The sequence below is a fragment of the Aotus nancymaae genome, unplaced genomic scaffold, assembly GCF_030222135.1.
Source record: "Aotus nancymaae isolate 86718 unplaced genomic scaffold, 86718_ANA_hifiasm-v0.15.2.pri h1tg000029l, whole genome shotgun sequence".
NCBI classification, from domain to species: domain Eukaryota; kingdom Metazoa; phylum Chordata; class Mammalia; order Primates; family Aotidae; genus Aotus; species Aotus nancymaae.
In genome coordinates this window covers 11,125,196-11,140,354 of record NW_026988442.1, presented here as the reverse complement: position 1 = coordinate 11,140,354, position 15,159 = coordinate 11,125,196, and the positions used below count along the sequence as shown (strand labels likewise).

The following is a 15,159-nucleotide window of genomic DNA, read 5'->3' as shown; positions in this document are numbered from 1 at the left end:
ATGACAGACCCAGGTAGTGACTTACTCGACAGCCTTTCCTCCCTGTCATCCCAGCTACTGGATGCTGATCTTGTCCATGTATGCACTTGCCTTAAGGGAGGCAGGCCCCAAACCCAGCCCTAGTCCTAGTCCCAGCTCCAGTAGTCATGACTGGTCTGAGGCTGGGCTTTGGTGCGCCAATTTCCATTCCCAGTCAGAGGTCTAGTCACAGACACATGATGAAAGTCTGGACAGGGAGACGAATGAGAAATCTACTCAGAGGCTTTTGGGAAAGGTTTCATCACACTTTTAGAAAAAGACATTGCAGAAAAACATTCCTTCATCTGCTCGTAGACATTGTCATATCTGTGTGGGATTCCTGGAATCGAGGAACTGTGAAGGGAGCTGGCCAAAGAGGATATACTGTGAATGATAGAGAGGAAAATGGAAGAGAATAAAACCCTCTTCCTTGATAGCACTGTTGAGCCATTAAATTATCTAACCCTAGCCTGGCACAATAGTATGTGCCTATAATACTAGCTACTTGAGAGGCTAAGGCAGGAGGATTGCTTGAGGCCAGGGGTTTGAAATTAGTCTTGGCATAATAGTGAGACTGCATCTCAGGGAGAAAAAAAAATTTGTTTAATTAGCCAGATACAGTGATGTATACCTGTAGTCCCAGCTACTTAGTGGGAGGGCTGCTTGAGTCCATGTGTTTGAGGCTACAGTGAGCTATGATTGTGCCGCTGCACACCAGTCTGAGCAACAGGGTGAGATTCTGTCTCTAAAAAAATTAATTGATTAAATTAACCAGTCACCTATCTAGAAATTACCTGAGATTAAATTAGAAATCACATTACTGCATGAGCAAATTTGAGTCGAGTTTTCTGGCACTTGCAGACCGAAAGCATTTTACTGAAATCTACATGTGGAGGAACAACAAGATAGAAGGAACCAGGTCCCTGACAACCTTGCAGGACAGAGTCACCTACCTGTCCTTACCGCCTGCCAAATTCCGAGCTGCTTAATCAAAGAGAAATAAACCTCCAACTTGTCTAAGACACTGTATTTGAGAGTCCCTTTGGTAGAGTAGCTTAACCTGTACCTTGATTAATACAAAGAAGAGCTTGGCCCCTGTCACACAGCCTTCCTCATCAGACATGCTGACCCAGCATGGACATCCACTAAGAGCTGCCCGCGCCCCACATCTCAGGTGCTCAGTCAGTAATATTACTGCCTCCCACTTCGAATTTTAAGATAAATACGCAAAGACATTTGCCAGTTTAATCAAAGCCAAAACACACTTGAGGGACCACTGAAAATCACTGGTAACAAAGCTGTTGGAACTGGGATTGAATAAGATGGGGTCCACTTGCACTTACACCCGTCCAGGTGGCATTTCTGTGTTCGTCAACACCTAATGGATCCTCCTGCCCCCAGGATAGGTGGACAAGACTAGCTGGCCTTTCCTGCCTGCGCATGTGAGGTGATGAATGTGACCGAGGGCCTCTCAGGCCTGCTTGGCTCCAGGCTCAGCAATAGCAACCTGGGCTCTGATTGCATCAACATCTTGCTGAGAGGTGGACTCGGCTGAGCAGGCAGTCTCGGCCTTCCATCCATGTCATTTGATGTGCTGGCTTTGTGGCAAATGTGCACACCATCCTAAACCCACAATCCCTACTGTTGTCACTGGGTAAGATGCCATGGTTCTTGTGAAGACACCTGCCACACTCAACATAACAAGATCCTGGCCAGGTGTGGGGGCTGACACCTGTAATCCCAGCACTTTAGGAGGCCAAGGCAGATGGATCACGAGGTCAGGAGTTCAAGACCAGCCTGGCCAACATGGTGAAACCCCATCTCTACTAAAAATACAAAAATTAGCCAGGCGTGGTTGTGTGTGTCTGTAGTCCCAGTTACTCAGGATGCTGAGTTGGAAGACTCGCTTGAACCCGGGAGGTAGAAGTTGCAGTGAGCCAAGATCACACCATTGTACTCCAGTCTGGGCAATGAAGCGAGACTCCGTCTCAAAAAAAAAAGATAGTCAGAACAAGATCCTAGACATTCCTTCTTATAATCTGCACAGCACTCCAGAGCTGCTCTTCCATCCCAAGAGTCCCCACTGAATTCACTACTAGGCCCCAGCACCCTGTTGTCTTCCTGTTGTGCATGATTGCTGATCTTCAGTTGTCCTTGTGCCCTCTTCCTATCCTGTTCAGTCCTGATTGTGAGCACAACTTCATCCCGTAACTTGGAGGTTGCCAGGCCAACCTTGACTTTGCTGTTAAATGTGACTTTGTGGGGGCTGTGGCAGATAACCTTGTGGTAAGTCGAATTTTTCATCATCTGAATGAACCACAGACCCTGAGGCCAATAATGTGTGTCAGTGGTCTGCATCCAGGTAGTCAGCAAGTAGTCTGTGTACTGGGTTGAATAGTATTTCCAAAAAAAGCATGTCATTCCCAGAACCTTATTTGGAAATAGAGTTCTTGCAGATGTAATTAGTTAAGATGCGGTTATACCAAAGTAGGGTGAGCCTTTAAGAGACTGGTGTCATTAGCAATAGCAGGGGGTGGGGAGGTTGGGGAGGAATAACATTAGGAGAAATACCTAATGTAGGTGACGGGGGAGATGGAGGCAGCAAACCACCATGGCATGTGTATACCTACATAACAATCCTGCAAGATCTGCACATGTACCCCAGAACTTAAAGTATCAAATAAAAAAAAAGACTGGTGTCATTATGAGAAGAGAAGACACACAGAGGCAGACACAGTGAGAATGCCTTGTGACAACACAGGCAGAGATTAGAGTGATGTGTCTACAAGTCAAGGAACGCTGGCAACACCAGAAATTAAGGGAAAGCCATGGAACAGAGTTTCCCCTAGAGCCTTCAGAGAGAACACGGCCCTGCTGACACCTATATTTCAGACTTCCAGCCTCAGGAACTGTGAAATAATAAGTTCCTGTTATTTTAAACCACTCAGTTTATAGCAGCGGTTCCCAACCTTTTTGGCACCAGGAACTGGTTTCACAGAAGACAATTTTTCCATGGACAGGGGTGGGGGTGGTTTCGGGATGAAACTGTTCCACCTTAGATCATCGGGTATTAAATTATCATTGGGTGCATGCAACCTAGATCCCTCGCACGCGCAGTTCACAATAGGGTTCCACTCCTATGAGAATCTAATGCCACTGCTGATCTGACAGGAAGTGGAGCTCGGGTCATAATGCTCGCTTGCCTGCCGCTCACCTCCTGCTGTGTGGCCCAGTTCCTAACAGGCAGACCCAGGTGTGGGGAACCCCTGGTTTATAGTATGTTGTTGTAGCAGCCCTAGGAAACTAATACAGTCTGCATGATGCCATTGACTCGAACAACAGAGCTCTGTCCCTGTTCATGGACCATCTTCAGCTGCGTTAGCTCCTCGACAATCTGGATGAAGAAATACCCCTCAATGGTGTCTGCAAGACACTGGGGGTCCTAAACAGTGAATATGTCCTACAGGATGTCCTCCTGGATGCACCCAGAGGTCAGCGGATATAAAACAAACTTGGTCAAGTGGTCCTGAAGAGCCAGAATAAATGTGCACGGTCTGGCAGGATTTGCTTTATGCTGATGAACTAGACTTGGCATCTGCAGCTAAGCACCTTGGAAACCAATCAGTTTGGACACCAAGCTACAGTTAACAAGGTTCTCCTTTGCCAGCAGGGTCTGCAGAGTCAGGTAGAAGCCACTGCTATTACAGGAGATGTTCTTGTAACTGTGATCCAGCTCCCTCCCCATGCACATGCACCTGCCAAGTCCGGTGCCAAGAAGGGTCCCAGAAAAAAATGTCAAAGAATTTACCCACATGGATGTAATACTGGACTTCTGATGATGTCTCCTTCATGGACTCCACCAGCTTCCCATTCCCAGTGGGTTGGGACGATGCTGATCCAGGCCAGACGCTCACAGTCAAGTGCTTCCTTCTTCCCTTGGCCTCACCTCCTTCTGTCTCCTGGGTCAGCTGGCTCTACTGCCCTTGGGTGAAGAGATTGCAGTTTGCGGACTTGCTTTCTAACTATTGCAAATAGCCAAGGAGCAACACACACATGTGGCCCCACTGCATCCTGGCCTTGGAAAGGCCAGTATCTCCTTCCTCTGGGTCATGATCACAATGCCAGAGAGTAGGTATCCAGAGGCAGAGTTATAGCCCAGGGAGTGGAGACACCCATGCTAATGACATACTACTTGAGTGAGAAGGAAATCAATGAGAAGCAACACTCACAAAAGACAATTCCTTTGGAGAGGAATAGAATACCATGGGTGAAACATGAGTCAGGATTCTAATCCTAGCTTACTCTTAAATTGCTCCACCTCTCTGAACCTCAATGTATTTATTAGTAAAATAGGAACAACAATACTTACTTTACTGGTTTGTTTTAAAGCTTAACTAGGCCAGGTATGGTGGCTCATACCTGTAATCCCAGCACTTTGGGAGGTCAAAGCAGGAGGATTGCTTGAGGCTAGGAGTTCAAGATCAGCCTGGGCAACATAGAGAGACCACTTCTCTATAAAAAATAAAATAAAAAATTGACTGGCCATGGTGGCACAAGCCTGTAGACCAAGCTACTCGGGAGGCTGAGGCAGGAGGATCACTTGAGCCAAGGAGGTTGAGACTTCAGTGAGCCATGATCACACCACTGTACTCCAGCCTGGGTGACAGAGTGAGACCCTGTCATAAATAAATAAATAAATAAATAAATAAATAAATAAATAAATCTTAACTAACACTATTGTAGCAGAGATTGCTAATACCCTCCCATGTCCACTCTACATTTCTTCTGTAATATTAGAATTTTTATTGGGCACATGGGCTACCCATTCAAAGACCTAATTTCTTGGCCAGGCATGGTGGTTCATGCCTGTAATCCCAGCACTTTGGGAGGACTAGATGGGCAGATCACCTGAGGTCAGGAGTTCAAGACCAGCCTGACCAACATGGCGAAAGCCCATCTCTCCTAAAAATACAAGTATTAGCCAGTCATGGTGGGCACCTGAAATCCCAGCTACTCAGGAGGCTGAGTCAGGAGAATCACTTGAACCCAGGAGGCAGAGGTTGCAGTGAGCTGAGTTCATGCCACCACACTCCAGCCTGGGCGACGGAGACTCTGTCTCAAAAAAAATAAAAAATAAAATAAAATAAAATAAAAACCTCATTTCCCAGTCTCCCTTCCAACTAAGGTGGCTGCATGATTAGTTTTTTGCAAATGTGATGTGAGTAGAAGAAATGCGTGTAAGTTCTTGGTCATGCCCTTAAAAGCAAAGGGGCCTAGCTTGTGTGCTAATACAACCACAAATCCAAGTTGTCAATAAACAGTAACCTTAATGTAGGCATTATCTCCATTTTATAGACACAGGGCAGACTGTATAAGTGGCTAAGCAGTGTCGTCTTGACGTGGATTCAAATCGTGACAATCGCTAAGCCACTCGTACCTCTTTGTGACATTGGGCAACTCACTCTACCTCTCTCAGCCTAGTTCCCTCATCTGTGAATAGAAGCAATAATTCTAACTTCATAGGTTTGTTTTCTGTATTGCTTTCCAAACCCTACTTCTTCCTTCAAGATCCATCTCAAATCATGCCTCCATTTCCTGACTTTCTAAAGGTCACTTCAAAAATAGTGCAAATCCGAAACTGCATCATTAAGAACTTGGACTGAGATGCAGATAGGCTTGACCACGTTCTGAACAATGGAATACAGACAAAAGTGCAACATCTGCAAATGTCCTTATAAAGGAAGTGGAGGAGACATGTCCTTCTCCTTCAGTTGTTCCTTTCAGCTGCTGGAATGAAATCTCATAGTTGGAGCTCAGCAGCCATTTGGGCCATTAAATATTATTGAAAATGCAGGTCACATATGGCAAAACATAAAGATAGAAGGAGCCTGGATCCCTGACACTGTGCAGCCACGATACCAGCTCTGAGCTGCCTACCTCCAGACTTATTCCATGAGAGAAAAAATAAACTTCATTTACATAAGTTACCATTATTCTATAATTTTCTTTTCTTTTTCTTTTTTGAGACAGAGTCTTGCTCTGTCACCAGGCTTGAGTGCAGTGGCACAATCTCAACTCACTGCAACCTCCACCTCCTGGGTTCAAGGGATTCTCCTGCCTCAGCCTCCCGAGTAGCTGGGACTACAAGCGTGTACCACCACACCCAGCTTATTTTTGTATTTTTAGTAGAGACAGCGTTTCACCATGTTGGCCAGGATGGTCTTGATCTCTTGACCTTGTGATCCTCCTGCCTCGGCCTCCTGAAATGCTGGGATTACAGGTGTGAGCCACCATGCCCGGCTTAGTCTAGAATTTTCTGTTATTTAGTTATTCCCAACTAGCACTTGTGAGTTTCTTTTATTTTTATTTTATTTATTTGTTTTAGACGAGTTTCACTTTTGTTGCCCAGGCTGGAGTGCAATGGAGCAATCTCACCTCACCACAACCTTCCCCTCCCGGGTTCAAGGGATTCTCCTTTCTCAGCCTCCCAAGTAGCTGGTATTACAGGCATGTGCCACCATGCCTGGCTAATTTTGTATTGTTAGTAGAGATAGGGTTTCTCCACATTGGTCAGGCTGGTCTCAAACTCCCAACGTCAGGTGATCCACTCGCTCAGCCTCCCAAAGTGCTAGGATTACAGGGGTGAGCCACTGCAGCTGGCCTGTAAGTTTCTTTTCTAAGACAGGGTTTCTCTCAATCTGTTGCCCAGGCTAGAGTGAGGTGTAGTGATCCCAGCTCACTGCACTTGCTGCAGCCTCAACCTCCTGGGCTCAAGCAATCTTCCCACCTCAGCCTCTCTAGTAGTTGGGACTATAGGTGGTGGCCCATCATGGCTGGCCAATTGTTTTGTTCTTTTTGGTATAGATGGGGTTTCACCATGTTGCCCAGGCTGGTCTACAAACTCCCTGACTCAAGTGATCTGCCTGCCTCAGCATCCCAAAATGCTAAGATAACAGGCATGAGCCACCGCGCTGAGTCAAGCTTCTTAACAATTCAAAAATCAAAAATCAGAAGCCGTTTACCAAGTGCTTATAGAGCACTGAGCAATTGTGTTGCCTTTTACATTTTTTTTTTTTTAACAGGGTCTCACTTTGTTACCCAGGCTGGAGTATAATGGCGGGATCACAGCTCACTGCAGCCTCAACCTCCCAGGCTCAAGTAATCCTCCCACCTCAGCCTCCAAAGTAGCAGAGACTATAGGTGTATGCCACCATACCTGGATAATTTTTTAATTTTCTGTAGAGATGAAGTCTTACTATGTTACCGAGGATGGTCTCAAACTCATGGGCTTAAGAGATCCTCCCTCCTTGGCATCCCAAAGTGCTGGGCTTACTAGCATGAGACACTTACACCATGAGACAAATCCCTTCACCTCTCTGAGCCTCAGTTACCTCCTTTGTAAAGTGAGGATAAAAGTGCCTAAGCCAAAGATGGCAAACTAGTTGGTCAGGCCCATTCTGCACACATTTGTCTGTCTTGTTATTTTTTAACTAGAATGAGCCAAGCATTTTTTTTTTTTTTAAGATGGCGTCTTGCTCTGTTGCCAGGCTGGAGTACACTGGTGCAATCTCGGCTCACTGCAATCTCCACCTCTTGGGTTAAAGCGATTCCCCTGAGTAGCTGGGACTACAGGCGTGCACCACCATGCCCAGCTGAATTTTTTGTATTTTAGTAGAGATGGGGTTTCACCATATTGGCCAGGATGGTCTCCATCTCCCAACCTCATGATCTGTCCCCCTCGGCCTCCCAAAGTGCTGGGATTACAGGCATGAGCCACCGCGCCCAAGCCAGGAATGTTCTAAGCAGTTTACACGATAGTGACTTGGAGAACAGGTAAGAGTGGTCAGATAGGGGATATATTTTGGAAGAACTGCCATCAGGATTTGCCAAAAGAGTGGATGTCAGGTTTGAGGGAAGAAAAGGAGATAGAAATGCTAAAGAGGAATACAGGTGGAAGCCGGCACACTAAAGACAGAAGAACATAAAGAGAGAAGAGGCCTCACAAGAGACACTCCAGACCCTCACATCAGGCCTTATTCCAGGCAGCCAAACGCTGGATTTCCCATCTTTCTTAGAAGAGCAGACATCTGGCAACACTGGGCCTGTGTCCCTCTGTGACAATAATCTGCCAGAAATGAATAAAGCCTGCCCTCTTCATATGGCCTCAGTGCCCATCTGGACTGCTTTCCTTGTGGTACATGCCTGGCCCCTGTAGCTCCTGATTTAATAATCTCTGCAAAATTTGACCTGGAAAAGATGAAACTGATCGAAAGGATCGCCCTACACATACCAGTGAAATCTTACAATAGAAGATATAATTAGTAAAATTGGCCATGGAGCCAAAACCTAATCCACAAGTCAAATCTTTTCAAAATACAAACAGATGCCTTTAAAGTCAGACACAAAACAAAAATGCTCAAAATACATTGATTATGTGAGAGTTCCTGACAAGTGCAGTAAGACAAGAAAACGTGTAAGATCTGAAAAAAGAGACAACACCTTCATTATTCACAGACAATATAACTGGCGACATAAAAAAGTAAAGAGATTCCAAAAACTACTGGAAATTTTGTAAGGCTTCAGCTTTGTTGCTAGATATGCGGTCAGTACACAAAATCCAATCATGTTCCCTCTAAACAACACCCACAAACAATATGTAACTTCTAATTTACAATAATTGCATTTATAACAGCAGTCAAACCATGGGGTAACTTGGAATAAATCCCCAAAAGTATGTCAGATCTTTATGGAGAAAACTGTAATATTCTATTAAAATTCATAAAATAAGACCTAAATAAGTGAGAAATCAAGTGGAGTCACTGATGGAAAGATTCGGCATTATAAAGTGGTAATTCTGTACAAATGCAATGCAACTCCAATTAAGATCTCATGGTTTCATGGAACTTAGTAGGCAGGTTGTGAAATTTATATGGAGGATCCAAATATAGCTGAGACTATCTTAAGACGAAAAAGAGAGAAGAATATTTCCATAAGAAAAAGAAACTGGCCAGTGGCAGTGGCTTATGCCTGTAATCCCAGCACTTTGGGAGGCTGAGGCGGGTGGATCACCTGAGGTCGGGAGTTGGAGACGAGCCTGACCAACATGGAGAAACCCCGTCTCTACTAAAAAAAAAAAAAAAAAAAAAAAGAAAGAAAGAAAAGAAAAAAATTAGCCGGGAGTGGTGGTGCATGCCTGTAATCGCAGCTACTAGGGAGGCTGAGGCAAGAGAATCGCTTGAACCCAAGAGGCAGAGATTGCAGTGAACCGAGATCATGCTACTGTACTCCAGCCTGGGCAACAAGAGTAAAATTCCGCCTCAAAAAAAAAAAAAAAAGAAGAAGAAGAAGAGAGAGAGACAAACTGGAGTTCGGGTTTCTCACTGGAAATGGGAAAATCCGCCCACAGTGGACCCTCACTTCTGGAGAGGAATAATCAGCTATAGTTGACTAGCAGTTGTCCCTTCAGATAGACTATTCAATCTCCAGTTACCCAATATATCTTCTACTTAAGGTACCTGCCTGACTCTTGCAGATATTTGATTATGTGATAGTTACCCTGGAGTGAGGGCTTAAGGTAAGAGGAATGGAAGAGATTGTTTAAAATACATATATTGTTTGGTTTTGTAAATATTCACCTCATGGTGAAACTTGACCAGACAAGTAGAAAGAATAAGAGAGAGAAATATGTGAATCTAAGACTTTGTTGTTTCTGGTAATGGCAAGGTTCCCAGTATGATCATGGGAATGCGTGGCTGAGAAGGGATGAAGGAAAGGGTGTGTGAGGATACAAAGTGAGAGGACTGGAAGGTGCAAATGGCACAAGAGTCAGGGATGATGGCTCCCCTGAGACCAATACCAGGAGTTGGGGTGAAGGGAATCTGCCTGTTAACAAGGTTCACTAGAGTCTGATGCACAGTTCTTGATCCACCGAGTCAGAAATAAAGTGGTTAAAGAAATATAAGCTACCAGGCCGGGTGCGGTGGCTCATGCCTGTAATCTCAGCACTTTGGGAGGCCGAGGCGGGCAGATCAGGAGGTCAAGAGATCGAGACCATCCTGGCCAACATAGTGCCACCCCGTCTCTACTAAAAATGCAAAAATTAGCTGGGCGTGGTGGCACACGCCTGTAGTCCCAGCTACTGGAAAGGCTGAGGCAGGAGAATCATTTGAACCTGAGGCGGAGGTTGCAGTGAGCCGAGATGGCGCCATTGCACTCCAGTCTGGTGACAGAGCGAGACTCCATCTCAAGAAAAAAGAAAAATAAAGAAAGAAATATAAGCTACCTATACTTGTTAACTCCGCCAAGTGATTTAATTCCTGCCTCCTTATCTGTAAAATGGGCATAATTACAGCATCGTTTTTGGAAGATTCCATGTAATAAAGTCTGAAGTGTGCTTAACACAATACTGGGAATTTAAGAAGCACTCACACTTCATCCTAAGTACGACGGGAGGTCTTTTCAAAATAAAAATAAAAAGAATGCAATATGACTTACTTGGAAATGTATAAAAAAATAAAGACCAATGAAGGGATCAAGGTGCAGTGTGAGAGTAAAATTTTAATGATAAAAAGTTAATGGTAAAATGTTAACTGTCAAACTTTCAACTTTTCTGCTTGAAAATGTTCATAATCCGACGTCAAAAAAAAAAAAATGCATGGCAGTCCGTTCTGGGGAAAGGGAAAGCTAAGTTTTAATTTGTTATTGTTTTTGCTTTTTCAACATAAACGGTACAAAGAAGAAAACAACAAAATGGGAGAGATGTTCCTGAACTCCGTCCCGCCTGTGGGCTGCGGGCCGTTAGTAAAGCTGCTCGCATGAAATCATCGAGCACCACTTGCGAAATGCCAAATCCTCGAGAGCGAGGCCGAGGCTGCCAAACTCGCGCCGAGGAAAGGGAAGCCTCCGGGCTCCCCATCCCGCTGCGGGCGGAGGTGGGGTTGGAGCGAGCGCTGGCGGAAGAGAGGGTCAGCCGTTACCAGGGGGCGCAGAGCCGGCGCTGGCCAATGTAAGCAGCAAGTGAATACCTTTGAGGGGGTGGCGGGGAAGAGTAGCGTCGAATTTCAAAAAAAAAAAAAAAAAAGAAAGAAAGAAAAAAAGAAAAGCCAAACCCCCACACCTCCGGCGGGCGGGCGCGCGCGATGGGCGCCCTTTGGCTGCGGGAGCGAGTGGAGAATGCTGGGAAGGAGGTAAAATGGCCACCGGCAGCGGCGCGGAGGAAGAGAGGAAACGGGGGCGGCCGCAGCTCGTGCCCCCCGCGCGGCCCGCAGGCCGGGGTGAGGAGGCCGACGGCGGCCGCGAGAAGATGGGCTGGGCCCAGGTGGTGAAAAATCTAGCCGAGAAGAAGGGCGAGTTCCGCGAGTCGCGGCCGCAGCGGCGGGAAGAGGAAAGCGGCGGCAGCGGGGGCGGCGGGCTCGGGGGCAACGCGGGCCTGGCGACGCCGGACCTCGGCGACTTTCCCCCGGCCGGCCGCGGGGACCCGAAGGGCCGCCGGAGAGATCCGGCCGGTGAGGCAGCGGACCCCCGCAAGAAGAAGGGCGCTGCGGAGGCGGGCAGGAGGAAGAAGGTGGAGGCGGCGGCGGCCATGGCGACCCCAGCCAGGCCCGGCGAGGCCGAGGACGCGGTCGAGCGGCCCCTCCAGGACGAGCCGGCGGCGGCGGGCCCGGGCAAGGGTCGCTTCCTCGTCCGCATCTGTTTCCAGGGAGACGAGGGTGCCTGCCCGACCCGGGACTTCGTGGTGGGAGCGCTTATCCTGCGCTCCATCGGCATGGACCCGAGCGACATCTATGCGGTCATCCAGATCCCGGGCAGCCGCGAATTCGACGTGAGTTTCCGCTCAGCGGAGAAGTTGGCCCTGTTCCTACGCATCTACGAGGAGAAGCGCGAGCAGGAGGACTGCTGGGAGAACTTTGTGGTGCTGGGGCGGAGCAAGTCCAGCTTGAAGACGCTCTTCATCCTTTTCCGGAACGAGACTGTGGACGTGGAGGACATTGTGACCTGGCTTAAGCGCCACTGCGACGTTCTGGCAGTGCCAGTGAAAGTGACCGACAGGTTTGGCATCTGGACCGGGGAGTACAAGTGCGAGATCGAGCTGCGCCAGGGGGAGGGCGGGGTCAGGCACCTGCCAGGGGCCTTCTTCCTGGGGGCAGAGAGGGGCTACAGCTGGTACAAGGGGCAGCCCAAGACATGCTTTAAATGTGGTTCCCGGACCCACATGAGCGGCAACTGCACGCAGGACAGGTGTTTCAGGTGCGGGGAGGAGGGGCACCTGAGCCCTTACTGCCGGAAGGGCATCGTGTGCAACCTCTGTGGCAAGCGAGGACACGCCTTTGCCCAGTGTCCCAAAGCAGTTCACAATTCCATGGCAGCTCAGCTAACCGGCGTGGCCGGGCACTAAGCACTCTCCTGCCTGCCAGGGTGAACACACAGCCAGCTTACCCCTCTTAAGTGCCAAAACTTTTTTTTAAACCATTTTTTATCGTTTTTGAAGGAGACCTTTTTAAAACCTACAAGAGACATCTCTCTATGCCTTCTTAAACCGAGTTTACTCCATTTCAGCCTGTTCTGAATTGGTGACTCTGTCATCAATAACGACTGCGGAGAACTGTAGCGTGCAGATGTGTTGCCCCTCCCTTTTTAAAATTTTATTTTCGTTTTTGTTTTGTTTCTTGTACTTTTTCTCCCCTTCCCCGCCCACCTCCCCCCCCCCCCCGGCCCATACCTTGTCTTCCCCTGGATTTTTCACTTTTTGGGCTGCCTTGCTCATCTTTATGCCCCAGCACTAGGTATGGGGCCCAACACGTGGTAGGCACTCCATCAGTGTTGAATTGAAAACATTGTTGACTGTGGCTTCTATCAGAGTGTCTACCTTTTGCAGCTCTTCCCCTCCCTCATTTAATTTGCTGCTTTTAATCTACGTGGTCTGAGAATTTGTGAAACCAGTGTTGTTAGAAGTGTATATAATATGAATCAATAAGCTCTGAATGGTGGCCAAGGGCCTCTCTTATGGCATAAATATGCATGGACTTCATGACAGCTCTTTTGGTGGCTCAGAAGCCTTTTTTCGTAGAATCATGGAATCTAGAATATTCCTGCTGGAAAGAACCTGAGAGTTGGTTTAGACCAGTTCCCTGGTTTTCCAGCAGATGAAACAGGCCCAAACAGGTTAAATGACTGGGTCAAAATCACCTAGCTGTCTGGTGCCAGAGCCAGCCTATAATAGAGTCCCCTGACCCCAAGCCCGGTGCTCATTCCACTACCTCTCACACTTCACAACAATTTCCTCAACACTTGAGGGCCCAGAAAGTCTGGTCTCTCCAGAAGGATGAGCCCAGAGGAATGCTGAGAAATCATCTGGAAGAGGGAGCAGAAAGAGAAGGTTTTAAGGAGGGGCTATTGAATACTTGGGAGATACAGAATGGACCAAGGAACAAACTCCAGGGTGCATTCGTTGCTCCCTGGGGCACCACTTCTGGATTAAAGTGTGCCAGGTCCTTTGGAGGCCCTCCCCTTCCCCATTCATTGCCACCAGTGAGAAATGGGGTCTGCCCCTGTGTAAAGAAACCTACCAAAGGTTTACATTTGCACCTTAGCCTCAATAGCTAGGAACCCTAGAGAAGCAGCTAGCTGGAGCTCATCTGCAACTCCTGACCCTCAGGAGAAAGATGGATTTTAACCCAGAATTATGAGTGAGCTGTTAACTCTAAAATGTACTTGGGAGATCGGCCAAGCGAGAGGTCAACTAAGTGTTATCAAGTAGAAAAGACAGTACACTGCTTTTCTTTTGGTGTTTGCTTTTCCTTTGCTATATGTTTTGCTATTTCCTTGTGGCTTAGAATGTAAAATTGATTGTTAAAAGTTTTGTTCTGAATAAATATTTATCTTTTGTATTGCTAACACTGGTGCACTATATCCTTTCAAAGTGTTAGATGCAGAGTTACCTAGATCCAGACCGTAGTTCAGTCCCACCTCCCTACACTCCATTTGTTTACCCTGCTAATTACTTTTCCCACCCCTGCAGGCAACACTTAGCACCTACAATGTTAAGCGGGTCCCTTTGCATCACAATCACTTAGCACACTGTTAAAACGGGTTTAAAGTCCTAACACTGCTCCAAGAAATCAGAATCACTGTTGAGGAAGTGAAACATTTTAGTTAATTATCCTCAAGCAATTCTGATGGGCAGCCAGGTTTGAGACCACCGTTTAAAGGAGTATAAGAGGTATGAGCTGAACTCTGCCTTCAGGGAGATTACAGACCTGTGGGAAAGAGGGAGGTGGTATGCTGGCTTCCTCATCTTTCTGTTATTGTAAGCGTGGTGGATGGGATGCAAAGTGTTCTTGGGTTCTAGAAAAATGCCATTTCTTTCAGCTGTGGAGGAAGAGAGAAAGGGGGGTCCAGGGAGCTGACTTATTTCTCCAAGCTAGCCCCATGGAGACTGGGCCTGCAGGCAGAATAGGATCAAGGTCTTGACTTTGGGTCCAATAACCTGCAGACCCCAGACTCAACCCTCTGAAGGATTTTCCAGTTGGAGATGTTAGAATTATCTGATCCTAAGAGTTAACGTTCCCAGAATATTGACTCTCTGACTCAGTGATTTGAGAATATTTCCAGAGCCGATCTGCAGTTGGCACCTGGTAGGCTGTTGGGAATCCTGTCTTTCAGAGCCAGTTCAGCCCCTCGCCTTGACTCCCAAAGCAAGCAGACCCTCTCCTTTCCCTCCCTCCCATCCCTCTTTCCCTTCTTTGCCAGCAATTTCCCTCCCTCTCACAGAGCTAGAGGCCAGGGGCCAGGAGAAAGCCTGCATTCACCATGTTCTCCACCCCGTTCCTCAAAGCAGGCACTGTGCCAAGGAGCCTCGTGGAAAGAACCTTCCCTCTCCTGGCCCCATCCCCAGACTCTCCAGGAGAGAGCAGAGGAAGAAACTGTTTCCCTGCCCATCCCCCACAGGATCTGCTTCAAGGCCTCCTGCCTGGCGGTTCAGGGACAGCCAAGGGTTGGAGCTGAACAAACCTCCCTCAGCTTCCTTTCCTGATCAAGCAACCCTCAAACTACAATTCTTCACTGTTTATGGGCTCCTGGAAAGTGTGCAGAGATGCCCAGACTGAGGATGGTTGACTAGAGGACATTGATTCATTTAACTTC

The 15,159-nt window shown here is 47.3% G+C and overlaps 1 protein-coding gene across 1 annotated transcript; it reads left to right on the top strand.

The window, feature by feature from the left end:
* The first annotated feature begins 10,960 nt into the window (after positions 1–10,960).
* Positions 10,961–13,911, top strand: ZCCHC3 (zinc finger CCHC-type containing 3). Its single transcript, XM_012454995.3, has one exon. The coding sequence runs from the start codon at positions 11,210–11,212 to the stop codon at positions 12,410–12,412; it is 1,203 nt and encodes a 400-aa protein (XP_012310418.2). The 5' UTR covers positions 10,961–11,209; the 3' UTR covers positions 12,413–13,911.
* Positions 13,912–15,159: the final 1,248 nt, after the last annotated feature.